Source organism: Heterodontus francisci, unplaced genomic scaffold (assembly GCF_036365525.1).
Source record: "Heterodontus francisci isolate sHetFra1 unplaced genomic scaffold, sHetFra1.hap1 HAP1_SCAFFOLD_896, whole genome shotgun sequence".
NCBI classification, from domain to species: Eukaryota; Metazoa; Chordata; class Chondrichthyes; order Heterodontiformes; family Heterodontidae; genus Heterodontus; species Heterodontus francisci.
In genome coordinates, this window is record NW_027140809.1 from 131,039 (window position 1) to 152,500 (window position 21,462).

The 21,462-nt window shown below is 50.9% G+C and overlaps 1 protein-coding gene across 1 annotated transcript in view; it reads right to left on the reverse strand.

Annotated features, from left to right (window-relative positions):
* LOC137361212 (plexin A3-like) overlaps positions 1 to 21,462 on the reverse strand; it is a gene marked incomplete at both ends in the record, with an annotated part of 270,436 nt that overhangs the window by 128,944 nt on the left and 120,030 nt on the right. Inside the window, one exon of the mRNA XM_068026127.1 lies at positions 262 to 358. Coding sequence (XP_067882228.1) covers positions 262 to 358 — 97 coding nt within the window. The remainder of the gene's footprint in view (positions 1 to 261; positions 359 to 21,462) is intronic.

The following is a 21,462-nucleotide window of genomic DNA, read 5'->3' on the forward strand; positions in this document are numbered from 1 at the left end:
TTGAATATCTGACGTCACAACCAAGGCTCATGCTTGGTTGAATGGGCCAGCTGGGCTTGGGCTGGGGAGGGAAACGTCCCTCGCGGGTCCTGTAACCCTGTTAGAATCAGCGCCTTCAAGAGAGAGGGGTGGGGGCGCAGAGGTGGAGGTGGGAGGAGAGGGAATACAGAGCATATCCATGTACATAATACATAACCACAGGCTGTGAGGAATTCTGTGGTAAAAATCCAAGCAATTCATCCCGGGGAATATCAATCATACCTTTAACACTCGCAGGTTTGTCAATGATAAACTCTCCATCCCAGACAATGGAGAAATCCACAGCCAGCTCCCCAATATCATCACCTTCATAGGAGTACTGAAAGAAAAAGAGAGATAATTCTAGTGGGGTTTAACAGAGAGAGACGGACAGGGAGAGACGGACAGGGAGAGACGGACAGGGAGAGACGGACAGGGAGAGACGGACAGGGAGAGACGGACAGGGAGAGACGGACAGGGAGAGACGGACAGGGAGAGACGGACAGGGAGAGAGGGACAGGGAGAGAGGGACAGGGAGAGAGAGACAGGGAGAGACGGACAGAGAGAGAGACAGGGAGAGACGGACAGGGAGAGACGGAGAGAGACGGACAGAGAGAGACAGGGAGAGACAGACAGAGAGAGACGGACAGAGAGAGACGGACAGAGAGAGACGGACAGAGAGAGACGGACAGAGAGAGACGGACAGAGAGAGACAGGGAGAGACGGACAGGGAGAGACAGGGAGAGACAGGGAGAGACGGACAGGGAGAGACAGGGAGGGAGAGACAGGGAGGGAGAGACAGGGAGGGAGAGACAGGGAGGGAGAGACAGGGAGGGAGAGACGGACAGGGAGAGACGGACAGGGAGAGACGGACAGGGGGAGAGACAGGGAGAGACGGACAGGGAGAGACGGACGGAGAGAGACGGACAGGGAGAGACGGACAGGGAGAGACGGACAGGGAGAGACGGACAGGGAGAGACGGACAGGGAGAGACGGACAGAGAGAGACGGACAGAGAGAGACGGACAGAGAGAGACGGACAGAGAGAGACGGACAGAGAGAGACGGACAGAGAGAGACGGACAGAGAGAGACGGGGAGAGAGAGACGGGGAGAGAGAGACGGGGAGAGAGAGACGGGGAGAGAGAGACGGGGAGAGAGAGACGGGGAGAGAGAGACGGGGAGAGAGAGACGGGGAGAGAGAGACGGGGAGAGAGAGACGGGGAGAGACGGACAGAGAGGGACAGGGAGAGAGACAGGGAGAGACGGACAGGGAGAGACGGACAGGGAGAGACGGACAGGGAGAGACGGACAGGGAGAGACGGACAGGGAGAGACGGACAGGGAGAGACAGGGAGAGACGGACAGGGAGAGAGAGACAGACAGGGAGAGAGGGACAGGGAGAGAGAGACAGACAGGGAGAGAGGGACAGACAGGGAGAGAGGGACAGGGAGAGAGAGACAGACAGGGAGAGAGGGACAGGGAGAGAGACAGGGAGAGACGGACAGGGAGAGACGGACAGGGAGAGACGGACAGGGAGAGACGGACAGGGAGAGAGAGACAGACAGGGAGAGAGGGACAGGGAGAGAGAGACAGACAGGGAGAGAGGGACAGACAGGGAGAGAGGGACAGGGAGAGAGAGACAGACAGGGAGAGAGAGACAGGGAGAGAGAGACAGGGAGAGAGAGACAGGGAGAGACGGACAGGGAGAGACGGACAGGGAGAGAGACAGGGAGAGAGACAGGGAGAGAGACAGGGAGAGAGAGACAGGGAGAGAGGGACAGGGAGAGAGGGACAGGGAGAGAGGGACAGGGAGAGAGGGACAGGGAGAGAGGGACAGGGAGAGAGGGACAGGGAGAGAGGGACAGGGAGAGAGGGACAGGGAGAGACGGACAGGGAGAGACGGACAGGGAGAGACGGACAGGGAGAGAGAGGGAGGGAGAGACAGGGAGAGACGGACAGGGAGAGACGGACAGGGAGAGACGGACAGGGAGAGACGGGGAGAGGGGGACTGAGAGAGAGAGACAGGGAGAGAGAGGGAGGGAGAGAGGGACAGGGAGAGAGGGACAGGGAGAGAGGGACAGGGAGAGACGGACAGGGAGAGACGGACAGGGAGAGACGGACAGGGAGAGACGGACAGAGAGAGACGGACAGGGAGAGACAGGGAGAGAGAGGGAGGGAGAGACAGGGAGAGACGGACAGGGAGAGACGGACAGGGAGAGACGGACAGGGAGAGACGGACAGGGAGAGACGGGGAGAGGGGGACTGAGAGAGAGAGACAGGGAGAGACGGACAGAGAGAGACGGACAGAGAGAGACGGACAGAGAGAGACGGACAGGGAGAGACGGACAGGGAGAGACGGACAGGGAGAGACGGACAGGGAGAGAAGGACAGGGAGAGACGGACAGGGAGAGACGGACAGGGGGAGAGACAGGGAGAGAGACAGGGAGAGAGAGACAGGGAGAGAGGGACAGGGAGAGAGGGACAGGGAGAGAGGGACAGGGAGAGACGGACAGAGAGAGACGGACAGGGAGAGACGGACAGGGAGAGACGGACAGGGAGAGACGGACAGGGAGAGACGGACAGGGAGAGACGGACAGGGGGAGAGACAGGGGGAGAGACAGGGAGAGAGACAGGGAGAGAGAGACAGGGAGAGAGGGACAGGGAGAGAGGGACAGGGAGAGAGGGACAGGGAGAGAGGGACAGGGAGAGAGGGACAGGGAGAGAGGGACAGGGAGAGAGAGACAGGGAGAGAGAGACAGGGAGAGAGGGACAGGGAGAGAGGGACAGGGAGAGAGGGACAGGGAGAGAGGGACAGGGAGAGAGGGACAGGGAGAGAGGGACAGGGAGAGAGGGACAGGGAGAGAGGGACAGGGAGAGAGGGACAGGGAGAGAGGGACAGGGAGAGAGAGACAGGGAGAGAGAGACAGGGAGAGAGAGACAGGGAGAGAGAGACAGGGAGAGAGAGACAGGGAGAGAGAGACAGGGAGAGAGGGACAGGGAGAGAGGGACAGGGAGAGAGGGACAGGGAGAGAGGGACAGGGAGAGACGGACAGGGAGAGACGGACAGGGAGAGACGGACAGGGAGAGACAGGGAGAGACGGACAGGGGGAGAGACAGGGAGAGACAGGGAGAGACAGGGAGAGACGGACAGGGAGAGACGGACAGGGAGAGACAGGGAGAGACGGACAGGGAGAGACGGACAGGGAGAGACGGACAGGGAGAGACGGACAGGGAGAGACGGACAGGGGGAGAGAGATAGTCAGAGCAAAAGAGAGTGTGTGACAGGCACAGATAAAGACAGAGGGACAGAGAAAGAGGGTGACAGAGAGACAGAGAGAGAGAGACAGAGAGAAAGTAAGAGACAGATACAAGCAGAGAGACAGAAACTGATAAATTCCGAGGGCTAGACAGAGTGCGATGGCAGACTGACAGAGACAGGCAGACATGGACAAATAGAGATAGAGTCAGCGAGATGGTGAAAGACAGAGAGACAGAAAGAGAAATACATGGAAACAAAGAGAAGCACAGAGATAGAGAGAGCAAGAGAGAGACATGGACAAGTGAGAAAGATAAACACACAAAATAACAGATACCCAGGAGTGAGTTACAGACTGGAATCTAATCGAGGGGTTGAGGGGGTTGAAATGTAGAATAACAGATACCCGGGAGTGAGTTACAGACTGGAATCTAATCGAGGGGTTTGGGGGGTTTATATATAGAATAACAGATACCCGGGAGTGAGTTACAGACTGGAATCTAATCGAGGGGTTCGGGGTGTTTATATATAGAATAACAGATACCCGGGAGTGAGTTACAGACTGGAATCTAATCGAGGGGTTGAGGGGGTTTATATATAGAATAACTGATACCCGGGAGTGAGTTACAGACTGGAATATAATCGAGGGGTTCGGGGGGGTTTATATATAGAATAACTGATACCCGGGAGTGAGTTACAGACTGGAATCTAATCAAGGGGTTGAGGGGGTTTATATACAGAATAACTGATACCCGGGAGTGAGTTACAGACTGGAATCTAATCGAGGGGTTGAGGGGGTTTATATATAGAATAACAGATACCCGGGAGTGAGTTACAGACTGGAATATAATCGAGGGGTTCGGGTGGTTTATATATAGAATAACAGATACCCGGGAGTGTGTTACAGACTGGAATCTAATCGAGGGGTTCGGGGGGTTTATATATAGAATAACAGATACCCGGGAGTGAGTTACAGACTGGAATCTAATCGAGGGGTTCGGGGGGTTTATATATAGAATAACAGATACCCAGGAGTGAGTTACAGACTGGAATCTAATCGAGGGGTTCGGGGGGTTTATATTTAGAATAACAGATACCCGGGAGTGAGTTACAGACTGGAATATAATCGAGGGGTTCGGGTGGTTTATATATAGAATAACAGATACCTGGGAGTGTGTTACAGACTGGAATCTAATCGAGGGGTTCGGGGGGTTTATATATAGAATAACAGATACCCAGGAGTGAGTTACAGACTGGAATCTAATCGAGGGGTTCGGGGGGTTTATATTTAGAATAACAGATACCCGGGAGTGAGTTACAGACTGGAATATAATCGAGGGGTTCGGGTGGTTTATATATAGAATAACAGATACCCGGGAGTGTGTTACAGACTGGAATCTAATCGAGGGGTTCGGGGGGTTTATATATAGAATAACAGATACCCAGGAGTGAGTTACAGACTGGAATCTAATCGAGGGGTTCGGGGTGTTTATATTTAGAATAACAGATACCCGGGAGTGAGTTACAGACTGGAATATAATCGAGGGGTTCGGGTGGTTTATATATAGAATAACAGATACCCAGGAGTGAGTTACAGACTGGAATCTAATCGAGGGGTTCGGGGGGTTTATATTTAGAATAACAGATACCCGGGAGTGAGTTACAGACTGGAATATAATCGAGGGGTTCGGGGGGTTTATATACAGAATAACTGATACCCGGGAGTGAGTTACAGACTGGAATATAATCGAGGGGTTCGGGTGGTTTATATATAGAATAACAGATACCCGGGAGTGTGTTACAGACTGGAATCTAATCGAGGGGTTCGGGGGGTTTATATATGGAATAACAGATACCCGGGAGTGAGTTACAGACTGGAATCTAATCGAGGGGTTCGGGGGGTTTATATATAGAATAACAGATACCTGGGAGTGAGTTACAGACTGGAATCTAATCGAGGGGTTGAGGGGGTTTTTATATGGAATAACTGATACCCGGGAGTGAGTTACAGACTGGAATATAATCGAGGGGTTCGGGGGGGTTTATATATAGAATAACTGATACCCGGGAGTGAGTTACAGACTGGAATATAATCGAGGGGTTCGGGGGGGTTTATACATAGAATAACAGATACCCGGGAGTGAGTTACAGACTGGAACCTAATCGAGGGGTTTGGGGGGTTTATATATAGAATAACAGATACCCGGGACTGAGTTACAGACTGGAATCTAATCGAGGTGTTCGGGGGGTTTATATATAGAATAACAGATACCCGGGAGTGAGTTACAGACTGGAATATAATCGAGGGGTTAGGGGGGTTTATATATAGAATAACAGATACCCGGGAGTGAGTTACAGACTGGAATCTAAATCGAGGGGTTCGGGGGGTTTATATATAGAATAACAGATACCCGGGAGTGAGTTACAGACTGGAATCTAATCGAGGGGTTCAGGGGGTTTATATATAGAATAACAGATACCCGGGAGTGAGTTACAGACTGGAATATAATCAAGGGGTTCGGGTGGTTTATATATAGAATAACAGATACCCGGGAGTGAGTTACAGACTGGAATCTAATCGAGGGGTTCGGGGGGTTTATATATAGAACAGATACCCGGGAGTGAGTTACAGACTGGAATCTAATCGAGGGGTTCGGGGGGTTTATATATAGAATAACAGATACCCGGGAGTGAGTTAAAGACTAAAATCTAATCAAGGGGTTCGGGTGGTTTATATATAGAATAACAGATACCCGGGATTGAGTTACAGACTGGAATCTAATCGAGGGGTTCGGGTGGTTTATATATAGAATAACAGATACCCGGGAGTGAGTTACAGACTGGAATCTAATCAAGGGGTTCCGGGGGTTTATATATAGAATAACAGATACCCGGGAGTGAGTTACAGACTGGAATCTAATCGAGGGGTTCGGGTGGTTTATATATAGAATAACAGATACCCAGGAGTGAGTTACAGACTGGAATCTAATCAAGGGGTTCGGGTGGTTTATATATAGAATAACAGATACCTGGGAGTGAGTTACAGACTGGAATCTAATCGAGGGGTTCGGGTGGTTTATATATAGAATAACAGATACCCAGGAGTGAGTTACACTCTGGAATCTAATCGAGGGGTTCGGGTGGTTTATATATAGAATAACAGATACCCGGGAGTGAGTTACAGACTGGAATATAATCGAGGGGTTCGGGGGGGTTTATATATAGAATAACAGATACCCGGGAGTGAGTTACAGACTGGAATCTAATCGAGGGGTTCGGGGGGTTTATATATAGAATAACAGATACCCGGGAGTGAGTTACAGACTGGAATCTGATCAGGGGGTTCGGGGGGTTTATATATAGAATAACAGATACCCGGGAGGGAGTTACAGACTGGAATCTAATCGAGGGGTTCGGGGGTGTTTATATATAGAATAACAGATACCCGGGAGTGAGTTACAGACTGGAATCTAATCGAGGGGTTTGGGGGGTTTATATATAGAATAACAGATACCCGGGAGTGAGTTACAGACTGGAATCTGATCAGGGGGTTCGGGGGGTTTATATATAGAATAACAGATACCCGGGAGTGAGTTACAGACTGGAATCTGATCGAGGGGTTCGGGGGGGTTTATATATAGAATAACAGATACCCGGGAGTGAGTTACAGACTGGAATCTGATCAGGGGGTTCGGGGGGTTTATATATAGAATAACACATGATTGGCTGCCATTTTTCTTACATTACAACAGTGACTCGTGGTGAAAAAGATCTCCTCCATTGATAGAGTCATAGAGTCTAACAGCATAGAAACAGGCCCTTCGGCCCACCGTGTCCATGCCGACCATAATTCCTATCTATACTAATCCCACCTGCCTGCATTAATTCCATATCCCTCTCTGCCTTGCTCATTCAAGTACCTGTCCAGATGCCTCTTAAATGTCGTTACTGTTCCTGCCTCCACCACCTCCTCAGGCAGCTCATTCCAGATACCCACTATTCTTTGTGTGAAATATTTACCCCTTTGATCCCCTTTCAACCTCCTCCCTCTCACTTAAATCTATGCCCTCTAGTTTTAGTCACCCCTACCATGGGAAACAGACTCTGGCTATCTACCCTATCTATGCCTCTCATAATTTTATATACCTCTATCATGTCCCCTCTCAGCCTCCTTCGCTCCAGGGAAAACAGACCCAGCCTATCCAATCTCTCTTTATAATTGTGAAGCCGGTTGGGAGATTCTGAGGTGGTGAAAGGTGCTGGAGAATAATAGGACCACACAGAAGGAGGTTATTCTGCCCATCAAGGCTGTGCTATTCTCTTTGGGTGATCTGTCCAGTTCGTCCCTCTCTACCCGGCTCTTTCCCCGCAGCCCTGCAATCTTTGTCTGCTTGAGGTATTTACCCAATTGTCTTTTGAAAGTGACCAGTGTGTATCTGCTTCCAACGCCCTATCAGGCGTCAACAATGGGATCTCCTTCCATCCTCCTGGTCCCTCCCCAACTAGATCCTCCCACTGTGCTACTGGACAGAGCATTCCCCATCACAGAGGAGAGTGGCAGGGCACTAAATGGTCAACGCACTCAGAGCCTGGAGAAAGGAAGGCAGCACAGTCAGAACAAGGAGCAGACGAGTGGGAAATCCGCAGTATATTCCCTGGGTAGCAGAGCCCCTTCCACAGATCCACAACCGGGGGTGATTGGGACGAGAGCCTCAATAAAAAGCCGGCATCTTGTAAACTTCCATCAAATGTCCCCTCAATCCCCTTTGCTCCAGGGAAAACAACCCCAACTTCTCCAACCCAACCTTGTAACTAAAATCCCCCATCCCTGGACCCATTCTGGTAAATCTCCTCTACACCCTCTCAAGGACCCTCACATCCTGCTGAAAGTGTGACCAGAACTGGACACAATACTCCAGTTGTGACCTAACCAGAGATTTATAAAGGTTCAACAAAACCTCCCTGCTTTTGTGCTCAATACCTCGATTTCTGAATCCCCAAGATCCCAAATGCTTTACTAACCACTCTCTCGATAAAGATCGATGCACATGCTCCCCCCGCCCCCAGGTCCCTCTTCAGAACTATTGGTGCAAAAACAGGGAAAAACAAAGATGGATTTTCCAGGCCGTCAAGACTTCTTCAACGAGCTCACGATCCTGCAGTTTATTCCATCAGGGACTTGCTCCCAATTCTGATCTCACTAATGTGCTTCCTCTGCAAAGCCTTCTCGCTGCGTGAGGGGAAGGGGAGGGGGAGGGGGAGAGGGGAGGGGGGGGGAGAGGGAGAGGAGAGGGAGAGGAGGGGGAGAGGGAGAGGGGGACGGCTGGCTGCCATTAACCCTTGGAGGGCTGGTTGCAATGTTAAAGGTTGGGGGCTCCAATGGGGTCCTCTGTAATGGTCGCTGTCATGTGCCAATTCCGGCCCCTTGACCATCCCCCGATTCCCATCGCTCCACCATTGGCGGCCGTGCCTTCAGCTGCCTGGGGCCCTAAGCTCTGGAATTCCCTCCCTAAACCTTTTATATTTAAATTCCAGATTTATTGATGGAATTCAAATTTCACCAGCTGCTGTGGTGGGATTCGAACCCATGACCCCAGAGAACTAGACTGGACATCTGGATGACTAGCCCAGTGACGGTACCAGTACACCACCACCTCCCCACTTACAGACTGCTGTTAATGTTGTAATGTCAGAAACGAGGCCGCACAGAAAGATCCCACAAACACCAACGCAATGAATGAGCAGATCATTTGTTTTTAGTGATGTTGTGTTGAGTGACATACATCAACCCCAGGACACCAGGGAGAACTCCTCTGCTGATCTTTCACATCCACCTGAGAGGGCAGACGGTGGGGGGGGGGCCTCGGGTTTAACCTCTCATCCTGAAAGACGGCACCCTCTGACAGTGCTGGTCCGGAAAGGGAGCTTCAGAGTACTGTTGCTGTGTTGGTGGATGAATTGTGAATCAGATTTCCACAGATCAGGCAGAAATTCACAAACAGGGTTCACAGCACACAGGGTCCCAACAGGGAGATCGTGGGCCCTCCACACTGGCATTAGAGTTGTCCAAAACCATCAGACACAGGCAAATTGGCATGAAGCTAAATGACCCACAAAGATAAAGCAACAGAGATAGCCCAGCCTTAATGACAATCAGATTACTGAGCTAATTCTAGATCCAATTAGCCTATCAGATAAATTGCTCTCAAGTCAATAAGCTTTATGTAACTCTCTTAATCAAACTACCCTCACTGCTGCATTCCCAGTGTGAGACAGTGACAGACCTGTCCCCACCAGTACTGTACCCCAGTGTTAGACAGTGACAGACCTGTCCCCACCAGTACTGTACCCCAGTGTTATACAGTGACGGACCTGTCCTCACCAGTACTGTACCCCAGTGTTATACAGTGACGGACCTGTCCCCACCAGTACTGTACCCCAGTGTTATACAGTGACGGACCTGTCCCCACCAGTACTGTACCCCAGTGTTATACAGTGACGGACCTGTCCCCACCAGTACTGTACCCCAGTGTTAGACAGTGACAGACCTGTCCCCACCAGTACTGTACCCCAGTGTTAGACAGTGACAGACCTGTCCCCACCAGTACTGTACCCCAGTGTTATACAGTGACGGACCTGTCCTCACCAGTACTGTACCCCAGTGTTATACAGTGACGGACCTGTCCCCACCAGTACTGTACCCCAGTGTTATACAGTGACGGACCTGTCCCCACCAGTACTGTACCCCAGTGTTAGACAGTGACAGACCTGTCCCCACCAGTACTGTACCCCAGTGTTAGACAGTGACAGACCTGTCCCCACCAGTACTGTACCCCAGTGTTATACAGTGACAGACCTGTCCCCACCGGTACTGTACCCCAGTGTTATACAGTGACAGACCTGTCCCCACCAGTACTGTACCCCAGTGTTATACAGTGACAGACCTGTCCCCACCAGTACTGTACCCCAGTGTTAGACAGTGACAGACCTGTCCCCACCAGTACTGTACCCCAGTGTTATACAGTGACAGACCTGTCCCCACCGGTACTGTACCCCAGTGTTATACAGTGACAGACCTGTCCCCACCAGTACTGTACCCCAGTGTTATACAGTGACAGACCTGTCCCCACCAGTACTGTACCCCAGTGTTATACAGTGACAGACCTGTCCCCACCAGTACTGTATCCCAGTGTTATACAGTGACAGACCTGTCCCCACCAGTACTGTACCCCAGTGTTATACAGTGACAGACCTGTCCCCACCAGTACTGTACCCCAGTGTTATGCAGTGACAGACCCGTCCCCACCAGTACTGTATCCCAGTGTTATACAGTGACAGACCCGTCCCCACCAGTACTGTATCCCAGTGTTATACAGTGACAGACCTGTACCCACCAGTACTGTACCCCAGTGTTATACAGTGACAGACCTGTCCCCACCAGTACTGTACCCCAGAGTTATACAGTGACAGACCTGTCCCCACCAGTACTGTATCCCAGTGTTACACAGTGACAGACCTGTCCTCACCTGTACTGTACCCCAGTGTTATACAGTGACAGACCTGTCCCCACCAGTACTGTACCCCAGTGTTATACAGTGACAGACCTGTCCCCACCAGTACTGTACCCCAGTGTTGTACAGTGACAGACCTGTCCCCACCAGTACTGTACCCCAGTGTTATACAGTGACAGACCTGTCCCCACCAGTACTGTACCCCAGTGTTATACAGTGACAGACCTGTCCCCACCAGTACTGTACCCCAGTGTTATACAGTGACAGACCTGTCCCCACCAGTACTGTACCCCAGTGTTAGACAGTGACAGACCTGTCCCCACCGGTACTGTACCCCAGTGTTATACAGTGACAGACCTGTCCCCACCAGTACTGTACCCCAGTGTTATACAGTGACAAACCTGTCCCCACCAGTACTGTACCCCAGTGTTATACAGTGACAGACCTGTCTCCACCAGTACTGTACCCCAGTGTTACACAGTGACAGACCTGTCCCCACCAGTACTGTACCCCAGTGTTATACAGTGACAGACCTGTCCCCACCAGTACTGTATCCCAGTGTTACACAGTGACAGACCTGTCCCCACCAGTACTGTACCCCAGTGTTACACAGTGACAGACCTGTCCCCACCAGTACTGTACCCCAGTGTTATACAGTGACAGACCTGTCGCCGCCAGTACTGTACCCCAGTGTTATACAGTGACAGACCTGTCCCCACCAGTACTGTACCCCAGTGTTATACAGTGACAGAACTGTCCCCACCAGTACTGTACCCCAGTGTTACACAGTGACAGACCTGTCCCCACCAGTACTGTACCCCAGTGTTATACAGTGACAGACCCGTCCCCACCAGTACTGTACCCCAGTGTTATACAGTGACAGACCTGTCCCCACCAGTACTGTACCCCAGTGTTATGCAGTGACAGACCCGTCCCCACCAGTACTGTATCCCAGTGTTATACAGTGACAGACCCGTCCCCACCAGTACTGTATCCCAGTGTTATACAGTGACAGACCTGTACCCACCAGTACTGCACCCCAGTGTTATACAGTGACAGACCTGTCCCCACCAGTACTGTACCCCAGTGTTATACAGTGACAGACCTGTCCCCACCAGTACTGTACCCCAGTGTTATACAGTGACAGACCTGTCCCCACCAGTACTGTACCCCAGTGTTATACAGTGACAGACCTGTCCCCACCAGTACTGTACCCCAGTGTTATACAGTGACAGACCTGTCCCCACCAGTACTGTACCCCAGTGTTATAGAGCGACAGACCTGTCCCCACCAGTACTGTACCCCAGTGTTATCCAGTGACAGACCTGTCCCCAACAGTACTGTACCCCAGTGTTATACAGTGACAGACCTGTCCCCACCAGTACTGTATCCCAGTGTTATACAGTGACAGACCCGTCCCCACCAGTACTGTACCCCAGTGTTATACAGTGACAGACCTTTCCCCACCAGTACTGTACCCCAGTGTTATACAGTGACAGACCTGTCCCCACCAGTACTGTATCCCAGTGTTATACAGTGACAGACCTGTCCCCACCAGTACTGTACCCCAGTGTTACACAGTGACAGACCTTTCCCCACCAGTACTGTACCCCAGTGTTATACAGTGACAGACCTGTCCCCACCAGTACTGTAACCCAGTGTTATACAGTGACAGACTTGTCCCCACCAGTACTGTACCCCAGTGTTATACAGTGACAGACCTGTCCCCACCAGTACTGTAACCCAGTGTTATACAGTGACAGACATGTCCCCACCAGTACTGTAACCCAGTGTTATACAGTGACAGACCAGTCGCCACCAGTACTGTACCACAGTGTTATACAGTGACAGACCTGTCCCCACCAGTACTGTATCCCAGTGTTATACAGTGACAGACCTGTCCCCACCAGTACTGTACCCCAGTGTTAAACACTGACAGACCTGACGTTACAGAGATAGGGAGGGTTGTCGGAGTGGGAGGAGGTTACAGAGATCGGGAGGGGTGTAGGGGCTGGAGGAGGTTACAGAGATAGGGAGGATTGTAGGGGCTGGAGGAGGTTACAGAGATAGGGAGGATTGTTGGGGCTGGAGGAGGTTACAGAGATAGGGAGGGGTGTTGGGACTGGAGGAGGTTACAGAGATAGGGAGGGTTGTAGGGACTGGAGGAGGTTACAGAGATAGGGAGGGTTGTAGGGGCTGGAGGAGGTTAAAGAATTTGGGGGGGGGGGGGTGGGGGGGGGGGGGCGAGGGGCCGGAAAGGGATTTGAAAACAAGGATGGAGAATTTTAAAATGGAGGATTGTACAATTACGGGAGGGTCTTGTGCAAAATGACCTCCGTCGATGCGACACTTGGGTGGAATTTAAATTCTCCCTCCCCCTGCCCCCATGGAACAGAGAGAGTTCCGGATGCCCTTTTAACTGCTCTTTGGAAATGTCTGAAGAGGCACCCGGGGAGGTCATATGTGATTAAACGAGCCGTTCTTAACAAGGCTGGCCTCAAGCCTTGCATTAACGCTAATTGAGCGACCTTTCACCTCAGGCCTCATGATGGCGCGCTAGGCCGGGACCTGCACAGTGCATTAGGAAAATTGCCACGAGTGCATCAAGTTGTGATTTTCTTCTCTTTGAAGGGTCAATTAATTTTTTTTTCTTTGTTGAGAGGAGCACAGTGTTGCTTTCCCTGAAATTTTAGCAGGCTGCAGCTGTTTAAGTGAAGAGAGAATCCCAGGAGGGCACAGACTCTACCTCGTAATTACAGGAAGACCTGCCTTCACTGAGCCTGCCGTGTTTTTCTTCATCTCCATACAAAAAAAAAATTCTGTCTGTTCCTCTGCTGACAGGTTTCACAAACGTGAGAGGAGATTCCAACCTCTCATTAGTGGGGCCATTTCCACACACTTTAACTGTGCAGGTTTTCCCCTGTCGACCTGTGTTCATCTCTATCGTAACTTTCACCACCTCACAGATAAAGACCACCTTTTCTTCGGCATGTAATCACTGTTGGATCACATGAAACGGTGCAGCTGACTTGCACACAGCAAGATCCCACAAACAGCAGTGAGAATGACCCAGATCACCTGTTGTTTTTTTTTCCAGTGATGTTGGTTGAGGAAGACATGTTTGGCCCACGGAAACCGGAGAGAACAGGAACTTACCCTCGCCCGCCCTCCCGACCCCCCACCGCCTCCCCTCCACCGCCCCCCCCCCCCACCCCACCCCCTCTCTTCTTCCAACAGTGGCCGTGGGATCTTATACATCCACCCGAGAGGGCAGACGGGGTCCTCAGGTTTGATGGCTCATCCTGAAAGACGGCCCCTCCAACAGTGTGGCACTACCTCGGTACCAACCCTCCAACAGTGCGGCACTCCCTCGGTACTGACCCTCCGACAGTGCGGCGCTCCCTCGGTACCAACCCTCCGACAGTGCGGCGCTCCCTCAGTACTGACCCTCCAACAGTGCAGCGCTCCCTCAGTACTGACCCTCCAACAGTGCGGCTCTCCCTCAGTACTGACCCTCTGACAGTGCGGCGCTCCCTCGGTACCAACCCTCAGACAGTGCAGCGCTCCCTCAGTACTGACCCTCCGACAGTGCGGCGCTCCCTCAGTACTGACCCTCCGACAGTGCGGCGCTCCCTCAGTACTGACCCTCCGACAGTGCGGCGCTCCCTCAGTACTGACCCTCCGACAGTGCGGCGCTCCCTCAGTGCTGACAATCCGACAGTGCGGCGCTCCCTCAGTACTGACCCTCCGACAGTGCGGCACTCCCTCGGTACTGACCCTCCGACAGTGCGGCGCTCCCTCAGTACTGACCCTCCGACAGTGCGGCGCTCCCTCAGTACTGACCCTCCGACAGTGCGGCGCTCCCTCGGTACCAACCCTCTGACAGTGCGGCCCTCCCTCAGTACTGACCCTCCGACAGTGCGGCGCTCCCTCGGTACCAACCCTCTGACAGTGCGGCTCTCCCTCAGTACTGACCCTCCGACAGTGCGGCGATCCCTCAGTACTGACCCTCCGACAGTGCGGCTCTCCCTCAGTACTGACCCTCTGACAGTGCGGCGCTCCCTCGGTACCGACCCTCCGACAGTGTGGCACTCCCTCAGTACTGACCCTCCAACAGTGCGGCTCTCCCTCAGTACTGACCCTCCGACAGTGCGGCACTCCCTCAGTACTGACCCTCCAACAGTGTGGCACTCCCTCAGTACTGACCCTCCAACAGTGCGGCTCTCCCTCAGTACTGACCCTCCGACAGTGCGGCTCTCCCTCAGTACTGACCCTCCGACAGTGCGGCGCTCCCTCGGTACCGACCCTCCGACAGTGCGGCGCTCCCTCAGTACTGACCCTCCGACAGTGCGGCGCTACCTCAGTACTGACCCTCCGACAGTGCGGCTCTCCCTCAGTACTGACCCTCCGACAGTGCGGTGCTCCCTCAGTACTGACCCTCCGACAGTGCGGTGCTCCCTCAGTACTGACCCTCCGACAGTGCGGCTCTCCCTCAGTACTGACCCTCCGACAGTGCGGTGCTCCCTCAGTACTGACCCTACGACAGTGCGGCTCTCCCTCAGTACTGACCCTCCGACAGTGCGGTGCTCCCTCAGTACTGACCCTACGACAGTGCGGTGCTCCCTCAGTACTGATACTGGGTGGGAATTCAGGCCTGGATTATGGGGTTCGAGTGTCTGGAGTGGGGGCTGAAACGCACAATCTTCTGACTCAGCGGCTCAGAGTCAGTCTGACCTCCACAAACCCACATCTCCTGCAGAACCCACTGAGATGAAAGGGGGTGTGGGGATGATAGGAGCTGTTCCTAGTCCATGTCCCAGCTGAAGATGATCACGGAGCTTCCTGCCTACGATCAGTGAATTCAGCACTGGCTACAGATGGAACCTGGGACTGACATCATCATTCACATACGAGTCAATCACTAAGAATCTTAAAGGATGATCAGGGTGAGACAGCAGGACAGTGTGTCTGTATAAAGGATGATCAGGGTGAGACAGCAGGACAGTGTGTCTGTATAAAGGATGATCAGAGTGAGACAGCAGGACAGTGTGTCTGTATAAAGGATGATCAGAGTGAGACAGCAGGACAGTGTGTCTGTATAAAGGATGATCAGAGTGAGACAGCAGGACAGTGTGTCTGTATAAAGGATGATCAGGGTGAGACAGCAGGACAGTGTGTCTGTATAAAGGATGATCAGAGTGAGACAGCAGGACAGTGTGTCTGTATAAAGGATGATCAGAGTGAGACAGCAGGACAGTGTGTCTGTATAAAGGATGATCAGAGTGAGACAGCAGGACAGTGTGTCTGTATAAAGGATGATCAGGGTGAGACAGCAGGACAGTGTGTCTGTATAAAGGATGATCAGAGTGAGACAGCAGGACAGTGTGTCTGTATAAAGGATGATCAGAGTGAGACAGCAGGACAGTGTGTCTGTATAAAGGATGATCAGAGTGAGACAGCAGGACAGTGTGTCTGTATAAAGGATGATCAGGGTGAGACAGCAGGACAGTGTGTCTGTATAAAGGATGATCAGGGTGAGACAGCAGGACAGTGTGTCTGTATAAAGGATGATCAGGGTGAGACAGCAGGACAGTGTGTCTGTATAAAGGATGATCAGAGTGAGACAGCAGGACAGTGTGTCTGTATAAAGGATGATCAGGGTGAGACAGCAGGACAGTGTGTCTGTATAAAGGATGATCAGGGTGAGACAGCAGGACAGTGTGTCTGTATAAAGGATGATCAGAGTGAGACAGCAGGACAGTGTGTCTGTATAAAGGATGATCAGGGTGAGACAGCAGGACAGTGTGTCTGTATAAAGGATGATCAGAGTGAGACAGCAGGACAGTGTGTCTGTATAAAGGATGATCAGAGTGAGACAGCAGGACAGTGTGTCTGTATAAAGGATGATCAGGGTGAGACAGCAGGACAGTGTGTCTGTATAAAGGATGATCAGAGTGAGACAGCAGGACAGTGTGTCTGTATAAAGGATGATCAGAGTGAGACAGCAGGACAGTGTGTCTGTATAAAGGATGATCAGAGTGAGACAGCAGGACAGTGTGTCTGTATAAAGGATGATCAGGGTGAGACAGCAGGACAGTGTGTCTGTATAAAGGATGATCAGAGTGAGACAGCAGGACAGTGTGTCTGTATAAAGGATGATCAGAGTGAGACAGCAGGACAGTGTGTCTGTATAAAGGATGATCAGAGTGAGACAGCAGGACAGTGTGTCTGTATAAAGGATGATCAGAGTGAGACAGCAGGACAGTGTGTCTGTATAAAGGATGATCAGAGTGAGACAGCAGGACAGTGTGTCTGTATAAAGGATGATCAGGGTGAGACAGCAGGACAGTGTGTCTGTATAAAGGATGATCAGAGTGAGACAGCAGGACAGTGTGTCTGTATAAAGGATGATCAGAGTGAGACAGCAGGACAGTGTGTCTGTATAAAGGATGATCAGGGTGAGACAGCAGGACAGTGTGTCTGTATAAAGGATGATCAGAGTGAGACAGCAGGGCAGTGTGTCTGTATAAAGGATGATCAGGGTGAGACAGCAGGACAGTGTGTCTGTATAAAGGATGATCAGGGTGAGACAGCAGGACAGTGTGTCTGTATAAAGGATGATCAGAGTGAGACAGCAGGACAGTGTGTCTGTATAAAGGATGATCAGGGTGAGACAGCAGGACAGTGTGTCTGTATAAAGGATGATCAGAGTGAGACAGCAGGACAGTGTGTCTGTATAAAGGATGATCAGAGTGAGACAGCAGGACAGTGTGTCTGTATAAAGGATGATCAGGGTGAGACAGCAGGACAGTGTGTCTGTATAAAGGATGATCAGAGTGAGACAGCAGGACAGTGTGTCTGTATAAAGGATGATCAGGGTGAGACAGCAGGACAGTGTGTCTGTATAAAGGATGATCAGAGTGAGACAGCAGGACAGTGTGTCTGTATAAAGGATGATCAGAGTGAGACAGCAGGACAGTGTGTCTGTATAAAGGATGATCAGAGTGAGACAGCAGGACAGTGTGTCTGTATAAAGGATGATCAGGGTGAGACAGCAGGACAGTGTGTCTGTATAAAGGATGATCAGAGTGAGACAGCAGGACAGTGTGTCTGTATAAAGGATGATCAGAGTGAGACAGCAGGACAGTGTGTCTGTATAAAGGATGATCAGAGTGAGACAGCAGGACAGTGTGTCTGTATAAAGGATGATCAGGGTGAGACAGCAGGACAGTGTGTCTGTATAAAGGATGATCAGAGTGAGACAGCAGGACAGTGTGTCTGTATAAAGGATGATCAGAGTGAGACAGCAGGACAGTGTGTCTGTATAAAGGATGATCAGAGTGAGACAGCAGGACAGTGTGTCTGTATAAAGGATGATCAGAGTGAGACAGCAGGACAGTGTGTCTGTATAAAGGATGATCAGGGTGAGACAGCAGGACAGTGTGTCTGTATAAAGGATGATCAGGGTGAGACAGCAGGACAGTGTGTCTGTATAAAGGATGATCAGAGTGAGACAGCAGGACAGTGTGTCTGTATAAAGGATGATCAGAGTGAGACAGCAGGACAGTGTGTCTGTATAAAGGATGATCAGAGTGAGACAGCAGGACAGTGTGTCTGTATAAAGGATGATCAGAGTGAGACAGCAGGACAGTGTGTCTGTATAAAGGATGATCAGGGTGAGACAGCAGGACAGTGTGTCTGTATAAAGGATGATCAGGGTGAGACAGCAGGACAGTGTGTCTGTATAAAGGATGATCAGGGTGAGACAGCAGGACAGTGTGTCTGGATAAAGGATGATCAGGGTGAGACAGCAGGACAGTGTGTCTGTATAAAGGATGATCAGAGTGAGACAGCAGGACAGTGTGTCTGTATAAAGGATGATCAGAGTGAGACAGCAGGACAGTGTGTCTGTATAAAGGATGATCAGAGTGAGACAGCAGGACAGTGTGTCTGTATAAAGGATGATCAGAGTGAGACAGCAGGGCAGTGTGTCTGTATAAAGGATGATCAGAGTGAGACAGCAGGACAGTGTGTCTGTATAAAGGATGATCAGGGTGAGACAGCAGGGCAGTGTGTCTGTATAAAGGATGATCAGAGTGAGACAGCAGGACAGTGTGTCTGTATAAAGGATGATCAGAGTGAGACAGCAGGACAGTGTGTCTGTATAAAGGATGATCAGGGTGAGACAGCAGGACAGTGTGTCTGTATAAAGGATGATCAGGGTGAGACAGCAGGACAGTGTGTCTGTATAAAGGATGATCAGGGTGAGACAGCAGGTCAGTGTGTCTGTATAAAGGATGATCAGAGTGAGACAGCAGGACAGTGTGTCTGTATAAAGGATGATCAGGGTGAGACAGCAGGACAGTGTGTCTGTATAAAGGATGATCAGAGTGAGACAGCAGGACAGTGTGTCTGTATAAAGGATGATCAGGGTGAGACAGCAGGGCAGTGTGTCTGTATAAAGGATGATCAGAGTGAGACAGCAGGACAGTGTGTCTGTATAAAGGATGATCAGGGTGAGACAGCAGGGCAGTGTGTCTGTATAAAGGATGATCAGAGTGAGACAGCAGGACAGTGTGTCTGTATAAAGGATGATCAGGGTGAGACAGCAGGACAGTGTGTCTGTATAAAGGATGATCAGAGTGAGACAGCAGGACAGTGTGTCTGTATAAAGGATGATCAGAGTGAGACAGCAGGACAGTGTGTCTGTATAAAGGATGATCAGAGTGAGACAGCAGGACAGTGTGTCTGTATAAAGGATGATCAGAGTGAGACAGCAGGACAGTGTGTCTGTATAAAGGATGATCAGAGTGAGACAGCAGGACAGTGTGTCTGTATAAAGGATGATCAGAGTGAGACAGCAGGACAGTGTGTCTGTATAAAGGATGATCAGGGTGAGACAGCAGGGCAGTGTGTCTGTATAAAGGATGATCAGAGTGAGACAGCAGGACAGTGTGCCTGTATAAAGGATGATCAGAGTGAGACAGCAGGACTGTGTGTCTGTATAAAGGATGATCAGAGTGAGACAGCAGGACAGTGTGTCTGTATAAAGGATGATCAGAGTGAGACAGCAGGACAGTGTGTCTGTATAAAGGATGATCAGAGTGAGACAGCAGGACAGTGTGTCTGTATAAAGGATGATCAGAGTGAGACAGCAGGACAGTGTGTCTGTATAAAGGATGATCAGAGTGAGACAGCAGGACAGTGTGTCTGTATAAAGGATGATCAGAGTGAGACAGCAGGACAGTGTGTCTGTATAAAGGATGATCAGAGTGAGACAGCAGGACAGTGTGTCTGTATAAAGGATGATCAGAGTGAGACAGCAGGACAGTGTGTCTGTATAAAGGATGATCAGAGTGAGACAGCAGGACAGTGTGTCTGTATAAAGGATGATCAGGGTGAGACAGCAGGACAGTGTGTCTGTATAAAGGATGATCAGAGTGAGACAGCAGGACAGTGTGTCTGTATAAAGGATGATCAGAGTGAGACAGCAGGACAGTGTGTCTGTATAAAGGATGATCAGAGTGAGACAGCAGGACAGTGTGTCTGTATAAAGGATGATCAGAGTGAGACAGCAGGACAGTGTGTCTGTATAAAGGATGATCAGAGTGAGACAGCAGGACAGTGTGCCTGTATAAAGGATGATCAGAGTGAGACAGCAGGACAGTGTGTCTGTATAAAGGATGATCAGGGTGAGACAGCAGGACAGTGTGTCTGTATAAAGGATGATCAGAGTGAGACAGCAGGACAGTGTGCCTGTATAAAGGATGATCAGAGTGAGACAGCAGGACAGTGTGTCTGTATAAAGGATGATCAGGGTGAGACAGCAGGACAGTGTGTCTGTATAAAGGATGATCAGAGTGAGACAGCAGGACAGTGTGTCTGTATAAAGGATGATCGGGGTGAGACAGAGAGTGAGAGTGAGGGAGAAAGGAGAGAGATAAGAGACAGACTGAGACACATCGCTGCAGGGAAAGGAGGAGGGAATGAGATAGAGAGTGAGGAAAGCGGGAATAAGGACGGGGGATCATTGGGAGGCAGAAAGTGAGAGTGTGAGGAGCGGGACAGGCTAAGAGACTGAGTCATAGAGTTATACAGCAGAGGAACAGGCCCTTCGGCCCATCATGTCCATGCCAGCCATCAAGCACCTAACTATTCTATTCCCATTTTCCAGCACTTGGCCCGTTTCCTTGTATTCTATGACGTTTCAAGTGCTCATCTAAATACTTCTTAAATGTTGTGAGGGTTCCTGCCTCTACCACCTCTTCAGGCAGTGTGTTCCAGATTCCAATCACCCTCTGGGTGAAAAACCTTTGTCTCAAATCCCCTCTAAACCTCCTGTCCCTTACCTTAAATCTATGTCCCCTGGTTCTTACCCCTCCGCTAAGGGAAAAAGTCTCTTCCTATCTAACCTATCAATGTCCCTCATAATTTTGTATACCTCAATCATGTCCCCCCTCAGCCTTCTCTGCTCTAAGGAAAACAATCCTAGCCTATCCCAGTCTCTCTTCATAGCTGAAATGCTCCAGCACAGGCAACATCCTGGTGAATCTCCTCTGCACCCTCTCCAGTGCAATCACATCCTTCCTATAGTGTGATGCCCAGAACTGTACACAGTACTCCAGCTGTGGTCTAACTAGTGTTTTATCCAGCTCCGTCATAACCTCCCTGCTCTTAT